At 41.1% G+C, this 19,050-nt stretch overlaps 1 protein-coding gene across 1 annotated transcript in view; it reads right to left on the reverse strand.

Moving 5' to 3' along the window:
* Positions 1-1,232: 1,232 nt before the first annotated feature.
* Positions 1,233-19,050, reverse strand: part of LOC137282661 (uncharacterized) — a 40,087-nt gene continuing 22,269 nt past the window's right edge. Inside the window, exons 2-4 of the mRNA XM_067814449.1 lie at positions 7,513-7,604; positions 4,300-4,349; positions 1,233-2,675 (exon numbers count right to left, since the gene is read on the reverse strand). Coding sequence (XP_067670550.1) covers positions 2,412-2,675; positions 4,300-4,349; positions 7,513-7,604 — 406 coding nt within the window. The 3' untranslated portion in view covers positions 1,233-2,411. The remainder of the gene's footprint in view (positions 2,676-4,299; positions 4,350-7,512; positions 7,605-19,050) is intronic.

A 19,050-nucleotide genomic window follows, 5' to 3' on the forward strand; every position in this document is an offset into this window, starting at 1 on the left:
AATGATTCTGTCAGTGCTTTACAAGCGATTCGGACAGGCTGATAATCAGCAAGGCAAGATTTGATCAATATTATACTTGATCTCTTTAATGACTTAAGTACAGATCTTGTAGACGTTGAATTTTCATGGATACCGGCTCTTGGTGGGATATTTGGAAACGAAAAGCTGACAAGTTGGCAAAAGCTGTATAGACTTTGATGGATTGGAGCAGGATGAGTCCATATTGCCCTCTCCTGTAGAAATATGCACCATCAGTAAGTTATATGCTCAGACGAAATGGCAACAGAGATGGTCCTCATCCTTAAAAGGACGGCATCTGTATGGCATCGAGGCTTTTATAACGAAGTCAAAATTATCCAGAGGCAACTAGAGACGAGGTGATATTAACAAGACTTCGTCTTGGGCACTGTGGTCTTGATGCCTATCCAAATGTTTATTAATAAAAATATTTCTCCGAATTTCCCAGTGTGTCATCAGCTAAATACTCTGGCCAATTATTTACTTCATTGTCTATAATACGTAACTCAACGTAAGGCGATGATTGATTCACTTACATCACTCAATATTGATATCTCCTTGACTGGACAGTTGTGTTCACGGAATATCGCCCGCATTCTGATGCTCAGAATGTCTTCCTTTGCTTAATATTAAAGCTTGTGACAGTTGAAATACTTTATAAACGTTTAGGAAACTAGTAAATCTTTGTGATGGGCAAGGTGTAAATGGATCTAGTTGCCCGAACACCTACTAAAACTTAAATTACCTATCTATGGCTGATAAACAGTGTTGGCACCGGGTATGAGTGAGTTTAGTTTTACCTCGCTTATAGCAATATTCTGGCAGGGGACGCGAGAAATGGGCCTCACACGTTGTGTCCATGTAGGGAATTGAATCCGGGTCTCTTGTCGAGACGACCGAACGCTGTAACCACTAGACTACACCATCGTCCTTGGCACCGGGAGTTCCCGAAAGGGGTAAGCTTGTTCTTTACTTCACTTCAATTTGTAGAAAACAATGTAAAACTCTTATGCATCTCTCACAGTCGGGCGCCCATTAGGAGATGGCACGTGAACACGCCACTTCCAGTGACACCGTTCTGTTCAAACTGAAAGCCATAAGTAAATTATTACTCACGTCATCGGTGGACAAGTGCAGACATTCTGCTGCTTATAAGTACAGAAGTATATTCGTTCTGGAACATTGTATCAGGCTTTTAAATGAAGAACAACTCATTTCGATATAAGAGCCAACGTTAAGTCGATCGTTTATTCATTGTATACATAGATACAAGCTAAGACATAGCTGGATGTTACCCTCGCATCCCCTACCAGGTAACCTTCTGTTATTAGGAGATACGTCACATTGGGGTTGAACCATACGTTGGTGGAACACGTGACGTCGCCCTCTCGTTGTGGAATATGGCGTCACAGGTAATTCTACAGTGGACAGTGCATAAACTCTGTACCATAGACTACAGTCAAGCCTCCCTTAACTCGGAGTCTTAGGGAACAGATGGGGTTATCCATAAATTTAAACAAACAATGTGTCGACAGACGTTCCAACGCCACAGTCGTATTGGTCATGTTGTCGTAATCGAGTTGAAGACGGTCGACGTTCCTGGGTTTAATTTCTTATGTATTTATTCCCACATAAACAGTTGTATCATTGGCTCTTCTGGTCTCGAAATTTCATTTCAAATGAAAAAAAATCGAACAATACAATGAAATAGTGCCTTTTGCAAATCTCGAGAGCATTGAATACAATTTTCACTATAAAATTTGTGCGAAAAGGATATCGAATCGGTCTAAACCCCCAAATACCAGGGATGTGTGTCATGTAACATTGTGATAATACCATACGAAAATGCTTGTAACGCAGTTGGTTAATGCAAGTTCGGGTTGATCTGGTTAATGAGTACCTGCAATGGATCTGCCAGCCAGACTTATGATCCAAGTGAAGCATAGGTATATCCCCACATGTTACTTGTACCTTTACATATCTCGTGCAGGTATAAATGTAGAAACACAAGGTGGAGGTTATACAAATGAAGTATATAACAAAATGGCTGACTACGTGAGTTAGGTATAACATTTAACCTTCTGGCCATGATGCTCGGAACATGACATCTGATCACGTGACTTCTTGTCGCCAAAAGTACAACACCTGCTGACTTGATCAGGTTCATCTACAAACTAAGATTTCGTTACGCATTTCCTGGAAAAACTTGCGGAAAACATGTTCACCTCTAGTGTTGACAAAATATTACAAGTGGGTGACATTCGTAGGACCACATATTATAACCTAAATTCCAGGAGAACACGCTTCAGCATAGGCATTGTCCTCCTTCAAGATGGGTGATGAGTAAACACACCCTCCCTGCTTCCGGTCACTTAGTGGCTACTTCCGGTCACTTAGTGCGTACTCTGCTGTTCCTGTTGCTCCATCTGGCACTCAGACATATATATGTCAATGGGTTTTCTGGGAACCTCTGGCACAAGTTGCCTCTTCTTGTGTTCCTTGTAATTCTTGCGGGAGACCAGCTTGTCGTTGATGTACAAGTAATTGACCATTGGTTTGTCACATTTATCCACGTCAACATCACTGAAGATATAGAAACTACCTAGACAGTTCTCCCACCAGATGTGTACGTCGTACCCGCTGTCCTTAATCAACATCTGTAACATAGGTATGCATCACATTCACACCATATCATTCACATTAATGCATATATATGTATGTCTATCATATAATTCTACACACATCATATATATCTATAGTCATTAACATGAATCATATTTACGGCATGTGCCGTCATTTCATAAATATATGTTTCATATACACAACATGTACCGGATTTTCATGTTTTTTTTCTTTCTTCACACATAAATGTCGTTTACTGATTGGCTAGGCGTTCTTCTAATATTTTCAATGAACCACACTGACAATCGAGGTACATTGCAATGTACCCCGCTGCAAAATGGCACCCATTTGGTACTTCGTGGTCTCGAAAAACACTGCATGACGCACGGAATTTACCGATGTTGTGAGAATATAAATCAGGATAACTCTAAATTTTCTTTTTCGTGTGTAGTCTGCAAAATCCAGCGATGGATACGAAACGATTTGCATCGCATTCCAATAAATATATTTGACAAAACGTTCAATCGTATTCCCTGTGAATATTAAGAAGGGTAATTACACCGCGGCAACTTTACTAAGACAATATGTGCAGGCAAAACAGCAAGATGCAAGATTGGAATCGTGCGATTCATACAGGTTGGCTGAAGTGTACGATCCGATCCGATCCGAGGCTTCAAACAGTTCAAAGTAACGTTGAGGTGTTCGGTAAGATAAACAGTTTTATCTCTGGTCCGTCGATGCCCATGGGCTGATGTACCCTCGTTGTTTCATTATGTCCCCCTCGCCCTTCAGGCTTCGTGAACATAAACAAACATCGACGGTACATCAACCCATGCTCCCCTCCTGACCAGAGAACATCTTTAAACATATATCCTGAAAATATATAATGTACAGTCATAAAATATATTATATGATATATACACATTTTTACTGTACAGTATATTAAGTAACATATGCAATGTATACATGTATATATCACACATGTGTGATATACATAACATACACTGAAAAGCAAAGGATATATTGTATAGTCTTCACATTTGTTATATAGATAACATATGATCTATATCCATAAAACGTATTCACACAACATAAGCATTATTTCATTACTCACCCAACATATCAGAATTCAACTTTCACAACGAGTGCATTTCGGCCACGCGTATGAATACATACATATCAGTTATGACGTGTTGCTGTTTATCCTCCTGAAGGTTTAATGTTGCTGTTTTAAGACAAAGATTTAAAGGGAAACACATTCGTCGCGCGGTGTTTTGAAAGGGTGTGCGGGACAGTAAGGATACACGGAATTTATAAAACCCTTTCAAAACACGGAATGACTTATAATGTGCAGACGTCACTTTCGCCCTGCGGCCATTGTTTCTGCATTCCGTTTTGTGACGGCATTACCCATTTGAACGTGACGTCAACAAAGACACTTATTTGTTGATTCTTTTTTACTGCACAAGTCTACATGAATATAATGCATAATAAAGAAGTTTTACACTCGAGCAAATGTGTCATATGACACGCATATTGCCCTCGCTTACTCTCAGGCCATACCAAATTTCACACCCGTTTCGTGTTAGTCGTACATAACAATCTCTTTTTATCCCTAAAACACCTTACCCAAGCTAAACCTTGATTGAGGTTACTTACTTCTGTCTGGATGGGTATTTTGTCAATGTACACACACATACTGTCTCGAGCTGGAAAATAACGACACACAGCATCAGTTACAGTTTATTACATTTCTTGTTTGTTGTTTACGCCGCACTCAGCAATATTCCAGCCATATGGTGGCAGTCTGTAAATAATGGAGTCTGAACCAGACATTCCAGTGACGAACATCATGAACATACGAGAACAGATCTAGGCAACTGGGATACAATGACAACAAATCACCTGATCCCGTTAGTCGCCTTTTACGACAAGGATGGGTTGCTTCTCCAGACCTATACGAGTATCTAATATATTGACCAAAGTCAATTTATTGACCGATACCGTTGGGCAGTATATACCAGATCTGTAAACAGAATTTTTGATCTCTTCACTATTTTTAAAAACTGACTATAAGAAAGACTACGACCGTCATACCACTCTCGTCATCATGTGAAACTTGCCTGGTTGGGCGGGGTGAATTTTTATGTATATTTTTAGCTGTCTCGCTACAGGTTCTCATGAGGTAACATGATTCTGTACTCAAGTGCTCACGTGTTCTTGTGTCTCTAATATCGGCTGTAGATTAAAAGAAACTTCAGGCTTGTTGATTTCGTCTTTTGGACGCCAAATTCACCAATTACTCTGACCACCCGATCCCGTTAGTCTCTTTAGACAAGCATGGGCTGCTGAAAACTAATCTCAACCCAGATCTTCACGGGTAGAGGAGACTTTTAGACATCACATTTCTCTGTATACTGTATTTAGTTTTACATAAAAAATAATCTAGTTCACACTGGAACCTACTTTACTATAGGTTGCCCATGCAGAAAAATAACTTTAGTAACAAAGAAAGAAAAAAAGAGAATTGAAATGGATGAATAAATGAAAAAACTTTAAGTAAGATGAATGTATGTACCCTTAATCAATGTCGAAACAATATTGTATTTACACCTGTTTGTGATACTAAGTAACACACAGCGTCATGGAGCAAACTAGGAATCGTTAGAGTTAGTAAGACCGCAACACTAATGCTGGCTTCTCTATAACAGACTCGTGAAGATCCGGGTTAGAACTGATCTTCAGCAACATAAGCTTTTGTAAGAGGTGACCAGCGAGATCGGGTGTCAGGCTTGCTGACGTGGTTGAAACGTCATCGTATCCCTATTTCGTAGATGGATGCGTATGGAGTTGATCACTGGATTGTCTGGTCCAGATTTGATTATCTGTAGACCGCGCCATATACCTGGAATATTGTTGTGTACGGCGTAGAAATACACTCACTCATTCAGCAGAATAGGGCTACTGGTCTACTGCTACTGGTATTCAATAAAATGTCAAGGTCACAGGATCTGCATCACAAACAGATCGCATGCACATGAAGTAGTTGCCAAACACTCTGGGGCAAGGAAATAGGGGTTATATTGCAGCAACCAATGTACACGTTTTCCTCGATCCCTGTGATGTTTAATGCCATTTAGAAAGTGGTCAAATGCAACATATGTCATCTTTGGGATTTCACTTTGATGTTTGTGTATTAACATTTACAGTCAACAGAAAGTCCATGGGGCGATGCTGGTAACTGAATGAGGGCGCATTGTCAATCACAAAGACATGTTCAGCTTGACCTGATCAAGTGAATACTAACGCATGGCGTAACTTTGTCACAACTGGTTGAGTCTATTATTGTGAAGGGGTGCGCCTTTGCCAGGTGATTGTCAACATGTCCCAACAGTTGGGACAAGGTCGCCGTTTAACATGTCTGTGTCGAGAAATCGTCAACTTTCTTTAAACAACAAGCTACAGACTTTTTAACGTTTCCGATGCATGTTCGCTTTCCACGAACGCAACGTTAATAACACCCTTTGGTCCCCTATTTTAATGAACTTAATTCAACCTGCCGTGTGTGACATTTGACATCCCGGGGGCATGCATATGTGGAGTAGCTCAAGTCAAGGATAAATAAGCTCTATTTCAAATGCTTCAGAGAGACTGCAGGTGTACAAGTACATACAGGAAGTGTTCAGCTTCATGTTGTGTTGCACTGACATGGCGACATCTGACTTGGATGCACTTGACTACGGCACTAGGAACGGCGTTTTACATAACATCACATAACACTCTTGAAAATAGTGACGAAGCCATAAGTGCACTTCATTGAAGTTTATTGTTTTTTTCTGACAATAGTACAGCATTTTGAATCCAAATATCATCTTTTCTATTCACAAAATTGATTTTGTCAAGTGTCGCGGTAACCTAACCTTGGTGGCCTACACGTACGAATTCAGTTGTTATTCTTTTTTCACAACATGTCTATTTTCTAACTTTAAATATTTGTTTAAATAATAATCTAGGCCATGTGAATAGACATCCAAAGAATTTCAGGGGCTGCGTTGTAGCATAGTGGTCGAAGCGTTCGCAATAGTGCAGCTGCATGACTACAGTGAGGAAATATTCGCATCATGACCAGACAATCCAGTAAACTGGATACACACACCTAGGATACTATGCTGTGCATGAACCAAGTCGACGACCCAACCAATCGCCTCTTGCGACAAGCATTGGTTGTAATAGATCCTTTACAACAGGAATCTTTGTAAATGTAAGCAGTATCACGCAGGACTCAGACAGGGGGTCCACACATTTTACCCGTGTGTATGATCGAACCCTGACATTTGGCGTAGCCTGTAAACGCTTTAACCTCAAGACTACTGAACCGCCCCTGGTGTGGAGTGAATGAGTTTAGTTTTACGCCGCACCCACCAATATTCCAGCTATATGGTGGCGGACCCCTGATGTGGGATGACGTTGAATTGGAAACGTCATCTTAAGTATCAGACATGAAGATTTAGTGCCACGCCGCACTGCCTCAGCAATATTACAGCGACTTGGCGGCGGTCTATAAATAATCGGATCTGGACCAGACAATTCAGTGATCAACAGCATGGGCATCGATCTATGCATGGGGGATATGTGTCAGCCGATGCCGTTACCCGCCCCTCAAGCATGGGTTGCTGAAAAACAATTCTTCACAGGTTCACAAACAAGAAGACCCGGACGACTTCGCGGATGTGTCCAAAATAGTTTTAAAACTTTTTAACTTCATTCACAACCAAAGAAACGTTTATAGATACATTCCTAAATCTTTATCTTTAACACACCCTAGTTGGACACAATGAGATTTGAGACATTACGAAAACAGCTGATACTTACAGAATTCTATTAACACTTTTTGTGGGCCGAACTCCACCTCCCAGGAACACGTGATATAGGCTTGTCCTGTCTTATCCCGCACTCCCACTGGCCTGAAACAAAACGACACTCATGTCACTTACGTCACGAGTGTTACTCGTGTCATTACGCTACTCATGGTACTCAACTCATTCCTTTCACCCAGGTAACTCAGGTAGCATAAATTACTCACGTCAGTCATGTTTCTCACGTTCCTCATGTTACTCCCGTCTCTCATGTTACTCACGCCCCTCAGGTTGCTAAAGTCTCTCACGTTACTCAGGTCTCTTATGTTGCTCTCGTAACTCATGTTACTTCTGTCTCTCATGTTACTAACGTCCCGCATGTTACTAACGTGTCTCATGTTTCTCACGTCGCTCATGTTGCTAAAGTCTCTATTTTTACTCCGGTCTCCGGTTATGTTTCTAACGTCCCTCATGTTGTTAAACTCTCTCATGAAACTCCCGTCTCTCTTGTTACTAACGTGTCTCATGTTACCCGCGTCTCTCATGTAACTTACGTCTCTCATTTTACTAACATGTCTCATGTTTCTCACGTCCCTCATATTGATAAAGTCTCTCATGTTACTCAGGTCTCTCATGTTACTAACGTGCCTCATGTTTCTCACATCTCTCATGTTAATCCCGTCTGTACTGTTACTAACGCCCCTCATGTTACTAACGTCTCTCATGTTGCTAAAGTCTCTCATGTTACTCCCGTCTCTCATGTTACTAACGCCCCTCGTGTTACTCACGCCCCTTGTGTTACTAACGTCCCTCGTGTTACTAACGTTTCTCATGTTACTAACGTCCCTAACGCCCCTCATGTTACTAACGTCCCTCATGTTACTAACGTCTCTCATGGTACTAACGTTTCTCATGTTACTAACGGCCCTAATGTTACTAACGTCTCTCATGTTACTAACGTCTCTCATATTACTTGCCTCACACAGGAGCGGATAATACACTTGGTTGTGTTTTGATGCGTATGTGCATTATAATCCTGCTCATTCTACGTTGTCCCAAAACGTGTAACCATTATTGCAGAATGCTGTCGGCATTCTACTTAAAACATCCTTTTGTGCATTGTATGCCGCGCATATATACACGTATCCAAATTATACGAATCGCCTATACAAATTCGTAATCACACATACGCAATCACGTACGCAATTGGATCACCATGCTTTGGTAATCCAGTTGGTCGGAGTCGGATAGTCTCAGACATACGAGCATATTTCCGATTCCCAACGCCCAATACTAGTATGTCATTGTGGAAGCGTTGACTGAGCACCACCATCTGTACCAGTGACCTTATTATAAGGTGCAAGTTCATTTTACTATGTTGATATGCATTATAAAGTTGAGTTAGGTTTCACCTGATAAAACAGTCAAATAAATTTCTCATATCAATGAAACTTAGTACAAATGGTAAATAACATTATCCTGTTAAATGACAGTTGCTATGTACATTTGAATCAATGACAAGAGTGAAAACAGTGAAAAAAAAGACTGTACCATAGTACATATCTGCCAGTATGGTCGGTAGCGTTAGCTAGTCACGCCGAAGACCCGGGTTCGATTCCCGACATGGATGCGATGTGTAAAGACAATTTCTGGTGCCCTCTGCCGTAATATTGCTGAAGCATTGCAAAAAAACCCGGCTTAAAACCATGCTCACTCAGTAGGTTGTGACTGTGGAATCGTTTACTTGGAGACGGGGAGGATTGTGTGAGTGTAGGGATAGGGGGATAGTGTAGGGGTCGTATTTTCAGCGCAGTGTTGAATGCATAAGTCATGCTAAAAAACTTAACATTAATACCAAAGCAAGGATCGATCGCAAGAACTAATCCTTGACAACACAATGCTCGAGGACTACATTGCAAGCATGTGATCCAATTCCCATGATGGATTCCAAAAAGAGCTTGAAATATTCACTGTGTAAGCCGTGCTCACTTCACCATCACGGCCTCCAAGCAGCGTCGTCGTTATAGGCAACGTCAGTGTGTACAGCAACGATGACAACCCTCATCAATGCCCGTAATGCCCTTATGGTCTAGGCGGAATCTCATAATCCTAATAATCGCCGACTTTATTTCTACACTATACTGTGTACCGTGATTGAATGATAATCGATACACATTCAGTATAGACTGAACATAGTCATAGACAAGTTATTTAGCTGATTGTCGTAGCTCCATTATAGCCATCGCTGTTAAAAGCAAACAATAGGGCAACTCCGAGTATTGGGCAGCATCGGGCAAACTGCATGCCAAATGACGGATCAGGACACACCGTGCGTGGTGCTGATAAGGACAGGTAAAATGTAATGAATTAACTATAACTAATATCTAATGAAGATGCCGATAAATCAAAGACCAATACCCGGAGATGATTGGTGGGCAATATGCCCTAAATGAGAGTGGGAAACGGTGTAACGGACGGCATAAATCCGGTCTACTTGCTTGCAATATTGCTTGTGGGGCTCCCAGAATGTAACCTAACAAATACCTTTCTCAGCTGCATTGATCAGACGCTCCGTGGAAAGGAGGTAAATCCTAGTTTTCCATGTTAACTTTCAGGTGTAATAGAGAGAACACCTGACGTCTCTTTTGTTTTGTTCTTTGTTTTAGTCTTCAACTGTAGTTGTAATAGCTTTTACTATCAGAAACAGTTTTAGTGAGTGAGTTTAGTTTTAGGCCACACTCAGCAATATTCCAGCTATATGGCGGCACTATCAGAAACAATGATTATAAAGGAGGCACAAAAATGAGTGATATGAGTAATGTTTTAAATGAGAGAACGTTATTGTTTTAACAGTAAACAGCACCAAACGTTTACTCTAAACATGGTGTATGTGAAACCTCACCATAAGGCACTGGAATTCACAAAGCAGAAGTTGTCCCTATTAGATGTGTCGGGATCCGCGAAAGAAAAGTTAGTCTATACTTAGGATTGAAGTATGACATTTGGAGTGGGTGAGTGAGTGAGTGAGTGAGTGAGTGAGTGAGTGAGTGAGCACCACGTTTCCAGTAAAATAAATATTGTGAAATCAGAAACAAATATATGAACGGGAAGGACAACGAATGACATTATGGACATTCATTTGACAAAGAAATGTCATCTATCTCATAATATTGATGTTTCGTGGATCATTTCATGAATAATTTAAGTACATAACACGTTATGCGTCATGTGTAACTATTATCATTAACTTGGGACCATGTTATATGGTTATAGATCAGTTGAACCAACTTCAGCTGACGCGAGCATAGGTTGTTTAACAGAACACTTCATATATTATGCACGCGAAGATTCCACAGCTAACAGCACGTCTTCTTAAGTCCCGAAAAACATGTCAGGCTCTTACTTATAATGTACGTACATTCGTGTTTCAGTGTGTGTTAGTATTTATTTGTGTGTGTTTGGAGTGTTTATGTGTGAGTATGTGTGTTGGTCAAACCGAGAAATATATACCAACATCTTTAATATGACGGGATACATTATTCAAAGCTATGGGGATTATTGTGTGCGTGAGTGCGTACGTCTTAAAGTTCGCGTTAGTGTGTTTATTGCAGTGTTACATAGTGTCACATCACGTCTGTGGAATAACTGTAGTGTTATATAGTGTCACATCACGTCTTTGGAATAACTGTAGTGTTACATAGTGTCACATCACGTTTGTGGAATAACTGTAGTGTTATATGATGTCACATCACGTTTGCGGAATAACTGTAGTGTTATATAGTATCACATCACGTTTGTGGAATAACTGTAGTGTTATATAGTATCACATCACGTTTGTGGAATAACTGTAGTGCTATATGATGTTACATCACTTGGGTGGTGTAACTGTAGTGTTATATACTCTCACGTCACTTAGGTGATGCAGTACTAGTATTATATACTGCCACGCGGCATAGTCACAGATATACGACATACTGCCGCAAAAGGGTAGCGGTGTCACAGATATACGACATATTACCCCACCAGGGTAGCGATGTCACAGGTATGAGACATATAGCCCCAAAAAGGTAATGTGGGCACAGATATACGATATATTACCCCACCAAGGTAGTCGTGTTCCCACATATACGACATATTACCCCACCAGGGTAGCGGTGTCACAGGTATGAGACATATATAGCCCCAAAAAGGTAATGTGGGCACGGATATACGGAATATTTCCCCACCAAGGTAGTCGTGTCACAGATATTCGACATGTTTCCCCAACAAGGTAGTAGTGTCACAGATATACGACATGTTTCCCCAAAAAGGTAGTAGTGTCACAGATACTCGACATGTTTCCCCAACAAGGTAGTGGTGTCACAGATATTCGACATGTTTCCCCAACAAGGTAGTGGTGTCACAGATATTCGACATGTTTCCCCAACAAGGTAGTGGTGTCACAGACATTCGACATGTTTCCCCATCAAGGTAGTAGTGTCACAGATATACGACATGTTTCCCCAACAAGGTAGTGGTGTCACAGATATTTGACATGTTTCCCCAACAAGGTAGTGGTGTCACAGATATTCGACATGTTTCCCCAAGAAGGTAGTGGTGTCACAGATATACAACGATTGCCCCAACAAGGTAGTGCTGCCACAGATATACAACGATTGCCCCAAGAAGGTAGTGGTGTCACAGTTATTTGACATCGTAACACCAGCCATACTCACCTAATCACACTGCTTTGTCTCAGTAACTCGCAGCGCTCTATGATGAAGTATGTAATTGTCTTCTTACTTGGATACGACACACATTCTGTATTGTTGCCACCATATATTGATTGGGACATCAACACAGGAAACACATACACGTCGTGGCCTATATCCAACAACTGGGAGTGTGTATACAGGTAAACATTAGACCCTTTCAACATAATGACCAGTTAATGTGCAGTTGTTGTTTTTGCCTATTTCATGAATTACCAAGGTTACCATAGAACTCCTGGATATGTTCTTTACCATCAGTACCCTCACGACAATGGATATGGTTGTTTGTTTGTAGATGAATTATTAATGTTTGACGTTGCCATGCTGGGAGTTTCAAAGATCATATAAATGCATTAATTGAGATCTTGTAAATTTGTTTACAAAGATCGGAAAAATGGGCCCTCGTGACTGTGTCTTGCGGCGATATTTTGTAGACGAAACGCAACATCGGAAAATACATGGTGAAGACAACGTTTTCTGTTTGACGTTCGTTGAGTATGTATAGACAGAAGGTGAACGTCAGATAAAGGAGCGATCAATGTTGTAAGTGAGAACACGTATGGTCCTGAAAGGAAACACATGCAAGTGGCCTGTCCTGTTCTACACAGCGATCTTGGAGTTAGTTGGATCGAAACTGCCATTATAGTTTTGCATGTTTTAATGCTAAGATCAATCTGTGGAACGTGGTTCAGATCATTTGAAATAAACGCGATCAAAACTACTCAAACACCAAAACATCGAAAACACTACGTCTCTAAATCACGAGTATGATGCTACTATATGATATGAATCACTATAGAAAGTTATGTGATCGAGCATTCCAGAGAGCATCTCCTGCCCTGCTGGTGACATCCGTCATAAACATAATTATCTACATATAGTTCCTATATCCTATGTCCAAGTGAAAACGGATTTGTCAAGGTTTGTCATTGATGTGACAAATTTGAAAATGTCTCATTATGCCAACCAATATTAAAGTTTTGAAAAGCTTAACTGACGCCTTGAAAGTTGTAAGAGTGAACCGACAACTTCTGGACCCGTTCGTTGAAGTGATGGACGTAAGACGTATGTCGAAGTTTAAGTATGGTAGGTACGATCATCTTAGCGCTGTGGTGGCATCGTGGGACGCCAGTGTGAGCAGTAGTGGTGGACCTCACTTTGTAGGAGAACGTCCGCTTGTTCCTAAAGAATCGTGAAATGAAAGACCCAGCCCTGGACCAATTGGAAGACTGGTCGATATGAACAGAAGGTTGATTATTCAAAGATTTAAGTCATGCTTCTTGCCATACAACCTTGCCTAGCGCTTTTGTAACACTGACGTTTCATGCCTAAATCCTAGCATGAAAAGGATAAGATGGTTCCTCTGATTTCCTAGATGCGGTGCCCATTTGTAGTGCCCCAGTCGTGATATTGCGGGAATACTGCTGAAAGCGGCTTAAAACTGAACTTACTCACTCGCTGATTTCCTAGATATCTGGGTCCCGACCCACAAAACCGCTACGACATTTGTAAGCCAATGATAAACTATAGTGTTGCGATAGGTCGTAAAGTTATGAAAGCTTTGTGGATCGGTTCTCAGGTTGAGGTATTCAAATCAGTGGAGGAGATTTTACCTTCCAACCATACCTAGAGCATTAGACGACTGAGCCAAATAGGCATTTAACCATTCCAAAGTAAAATTCATAGTCAAAATGTGTTCTGAGTCCCAACCGTCTTACCTGTAATTTATACACAGGTGAAAAGGAGAACATTTCATACAGTTTTCTCCTTAAAATTCGGACAGTACTTTCTTTGGTTTTTGACGAATTGTCCTAAACAGTCACTTCTGATGCTTGGCCGAATTACCTTGTTTTGATTTTTTCATTCAGAGAAGAAATTCAGAATTTTCCGAGAAAGTTCAGAGGCCTTACCAAAAGGCTCAACAACGATAATCAGACCTTGACATGGACAATTCTCATTGTTTGTTTTCACTTTGTCCATTATGTTAGTCGTAACATCACACATAGACTTAAACCACCCTGAGAGATATCTGAAACTTCCTTTTTGTCTTCTGGCCCGTTTGTGGCATAAGCGTTAGTTGTGATCCAAACTGGTAGGTAGGGGTTTATATCAGTCCATCTTTTAGACGTATACAACAAAGTCTAAAATCCCAAAGTCTAATCAGTCAGTAAGTCATGACTCATGGCAAGTGGGTGAATCCTTTTCTCTTCTGTGACCATTTCACGTGATACTTGCCTTGATATACAAATGAAAACGCTGCAAGGAGGTCTGGCCGTAGTCATGTTAGTTATTATCAATACAGTCGGAGCAACAAAGGCTATAGTCTCTCAGTGTCCTTGACCTTTTGATCGCATTGCTTCCTGACATTGCAGTGATCCATTAAGACCTTTGTGACACATATATGAGCCCTAATCTCAAGAATGTCTTTGGCGATGAACAACACAACAACTACAAACGTTTAGAATAATTAATTCAGTGCACATATTGATTGGCTCCCCTTTCATTCACACAAGTCACTGTTACATCCGGGTCATGCGTTTTATGACAAACACTTGTTTAACGTCATTGATTGTCAGACCACACTGAAACCGTCAATCACATTTCGGAAGAACGTACGATAAAAGCGGGACCATTAAGCCGATTATTTTAAGCGTTTAATAGCTATTATAGGTTGCAGATGTTAAGGTCTTGTGTCCAGAGACGGTGGCAGTGTGACCTGCGACGGCCGTTGTGCCTGATTAAACTTATATACAAAGAGTTCCATTTCGGTAAAGGGAAATTCGGCTTTCCCGGATACTCGGTACGCTGTAGTGTGTGACGCAAATGAAAGCAAATGTGACACATATAAAAGAATTATGCTGTAAACAGTTTACAGTTTATATATATATATATATATATAACACATGGGCTTCATAAACTGTACGATGTGAAAAATCGAACCCGGGTCTTCAGCGTGACGAGGGAACGCTTGACCCACAAGGCTACATACAAGTCTGTGACTGGTATGGCATCGCAAATGCAGGACATGATGACTGTTTTAAAGAACATCTGGCGATAATCTGTAACCTCGTCAGAAAAAAAATCGAAACATTTTACGCATAGGGGAAAATGTTTCAGAACATAAAATTGTTGATAAGACGTTTTGAATAAAAGTTGTAGGACGCAATTTCAAGTGCCTTATCTAGGTGACGGGAATGCAGATATATACCCTTCACTACTACTATTATCGTCGTCGCCATCATCATCAGCAGCAGCACACATCCGGGGAAGTACTCTTTTCAGACTGATCGTTCACCTTGTAAGATCCAGTCTCACAAAGCAGTCGTAGCGCTACGTACATCTGTCGTCCAACCTATGCTGTAACTTATATTTATCATACAATAGGTAGTGTTCTCGGCAGGATAAAACCTAAGGACATTTTCGGTATCCGTTGGGGCCATATAAGGATACCGATGCAAATTAGAGAGGTCATAAGCCAATTTTAGGGACTACTTCCACACTGGAAACAAAAATGGCGTCACGCTCATCTATCGGCGATCGTGTCCAGATTGACGGCCGTGGTTACGGTACTGTGAGTGCCATGATGAGAGAAAATTGTTGTGTCGCAATGATAGATGGGACTGATTACGACTTCTCCAGCACCGAAACGCAGGAGTCTTGCAATCACTGACTCGGAGAGCAGCCAAGAAAATCTTGAATGAACTGTTTGACACTTTGTCAGTTGACAAGTGCGCTTGCAAAATGCCTCGCGAACACTAGAATTATTGTTGAAAAGGGTTTTTTCGTCAGTTCTCAAACTAAGTTAATATTTGTTGACAATAATACGCTCTTTAACATAAAAGCTGACTGGGAACTACATGACGTAACGCAGTCAAATGAGTGATCAGTAGAAAACTGCGTCACCGGGCTTGTGACGTCACGTATTACTACGCACATATTTGTGACGTCATAGATATGCGGGCATATCTCAGAAAGTTTAGTTTCATGATCTGTGGCAAAAAAAAATCGCAATTTTTTAAGTTTTAAAGTAAGAATGACATTGTATGATAAATAGGTTATCACACTCGTGTGGTTTTGGGTGGTTAATATCCTGCATTGGGAATAAACATTGTATTTAGCGAGCCTTGGCGTGATAACCTATATTTACGATTGTCGTAAAAATACTGTTAGCAATACTCAAGCAATATATCTGCGGGAACACCATAAATGGGCTTCACACATTGTACCCATGTGAGGAATCGAACCCAGGTTTTCGGCGAGACTAGCGAAAGCATTAACCATTAGGCTACCCCACCTCCCCACTTTCTGGTAAGAACTGGACTTAGTGGACTTCAGAAACCTATCCTTGCCGCGACAAGCAGGGTGCGATTTTCAGACTCGCTGACTTGGTTCACACATGCCAACGTAGCCCAATTGCTTAGATCGATGCTCTTGATGTTGATCGTCTGGTCCAGACTCGATTATTTACAGACTGCCGCCATATGACTGAAATGTTGTTGACAGGAGCGTTAAACAACTACCAAGCAACCAAGCAACCAAGCAACCAAGCAACGAAAAAAGTAACCGACCAACCAACACTCAAAGACAAGCATATAATCAGGGACTATCTGTACAGTCAGCTTTAGTCGCGGATGACCTCTGCCCAGTGGTGCATTGGTTTCAAGATGAGGATGTTCAATTGATGAAATCATACCATACCAGAATCTAATGACGTCATGCATATATCGCCCTGACAACCTAATGTTTTTATTTTGCTACAAACCAATAATCCAATAACTATATATACAAATGGACCTCTATAATAATACTTAGGTAATAATATATCTAGGGTAAGAGTATGCTGGAGACATGGCAACCATATGAAACCATATGAAACTCTCCAACATTTTCCAACTCTAACTCTTGCAGCATCTTCCCATCCACACATTCTGAGAGCATGGGAGAGTATTGCGGGGCCGTTCCCATGGAGAACCGTTTCTGTAAATAATGTATGTTGTGACATTCTAAGTTTCAACATTACTGTCCTCTGAATAAGATTAGTTAAGACGTATTGTGCATGTTTAAACGTTCTTTCAATAATATAATGTTAACTGCATACAAGGTCGTTCCATGGAGAACCGTTTCTATAAATAATGCATGTTGTGTCATTCTAAGTTTCGACGAAGCTGTATGTGAATAAGACTAGTCTAGTCTGTTTAAACGTCTTTCAATAATACGATCTTAGCAACATCGACAGATGACTAGTGTAGATTTTCGTCGGGGGAAACTAGACATAGCTGCACTCATTGTGCCCGTGAACCGAACCGCAGTTAGTGACCATTAGGCTGTAAATCCTTGTCTACGTCTACAGGGAGCTAAAGTTCCACTTCCGTATGGTGGCTGATAAGGGCCGTTGCTTTTTCGCCTTAAAATTCGGAGGCGATTAAAGGATTTTAAAAGAGACGGGAAATCGATATTTCGAGACAAGAAAGCGATAGTATGATACAGGGAAGCGATAACGCAAGACGAGAAAGCGATAGTATGATACAGGGAAGCGATAACACAAGACGAGAAAGCGATAGTATGATACAGGGAAGCGATAACGCAAGACGAGAAAGCGATAGTATGATACAGGGAAGCGATAACGCAAGACGAGAAAGCGATAGTATGATACAGGAAAGCGATAACGCAAGACGAGAAAGCGATAGTATGATACAGGGAAGCGATAACGCAAGACGAGAAAGCGATAGTATGATACAGGGAAGCGATAACGCAAGACGAGAAAGCGATAGTATGATACAGGAAAGCGATAACGCAAGACGAGAAAGCGATAGTATGATACAGGAAAGCGATAACGCAAGACGAGAAAGCGATAGTATGATACAGGAAAGCGATAACGCAAGACGAGAAAGCGATAGTATGATACAGGAAAGCGATAACGCAAGACGAGAAAGCGATAGTATGATACAGGAAAGCGATAACGCAAGACGAGAAAGCGATAGTATGATACAGCGAAGCGATAACACAAGACGAGAAAGCGATAGTATGATGCAGGAAAGTGATACCGCAAGACGAGAAAGCGATAGTATGATACAGGGAAGCGATAACGCAAGACGAGAAAGCGATAGTATGATACAGGAAAGCGATAACACAAGACGAGAAAGCGATAGTATGATACAGGGAAGCGATAACGCAAGACGAGAAAGCGATAGTATGATACAGGAAAGTGATAACGCAAGACGAGAAAGCGATAGTATGATACAGGAAAGCGATAACGCAAGATGAGAAAGCGATAGTATGATACAGGGAAGCGATAACACAAGACGAGAAAGCAATAGTATGATACAGGAAAGTGATAACGCAAGACGAGAAAGCGATAGTATGATACAGGGAAGCGATAACGCAAGACGAGAAAGCGATAGTATGATACAGGAAAGCGATAACACAAGACGAGAAAGCGATAGTTTGATACAGGGAAGCGATAACGCAAGACGAGAAAGCGATAGTATGATACAGGGAAGCGATAACGCAAGACGAGAAAGCGATAGTATGATACAGGAAAGCGATAACGCAAGACGAGAAAGCCATATTGCGAGACGAGAAAGCGATAACACGGGACGACAAAGCGGTAGCACGAGACGGGAAGGTGATAACGCGAGACGAAAAAGCGACATCATTACGGGAGAAAGCATTAGAGCATTAATTAAAGAAGGTGAAAAAACGATGTAAGAAAGCGAGAAAGCAGCAGAGCGGGAAAGCAAGAGAGCGAGAATGCGATAGCGCGAGAGAGCGAGAGAAAGCGATGGCCCAAATCGGCAGACCAA

The sequence above is a fragment of the Haliotis asinina genome, chromosome 4 (assembly GCF_037392515.1).
Source record: "Haliotis asinina isolate JCU_RB_2024 chromosome 4, JCU_Hal_asi_v2, whole genome shotgun sequence".
Lineage (NCBI taxonomy): Eukaryota > Metazoa > Mollusca > Gastropoda > Lepetellida > Haliotidae > Haliotis > Haliotis asinina.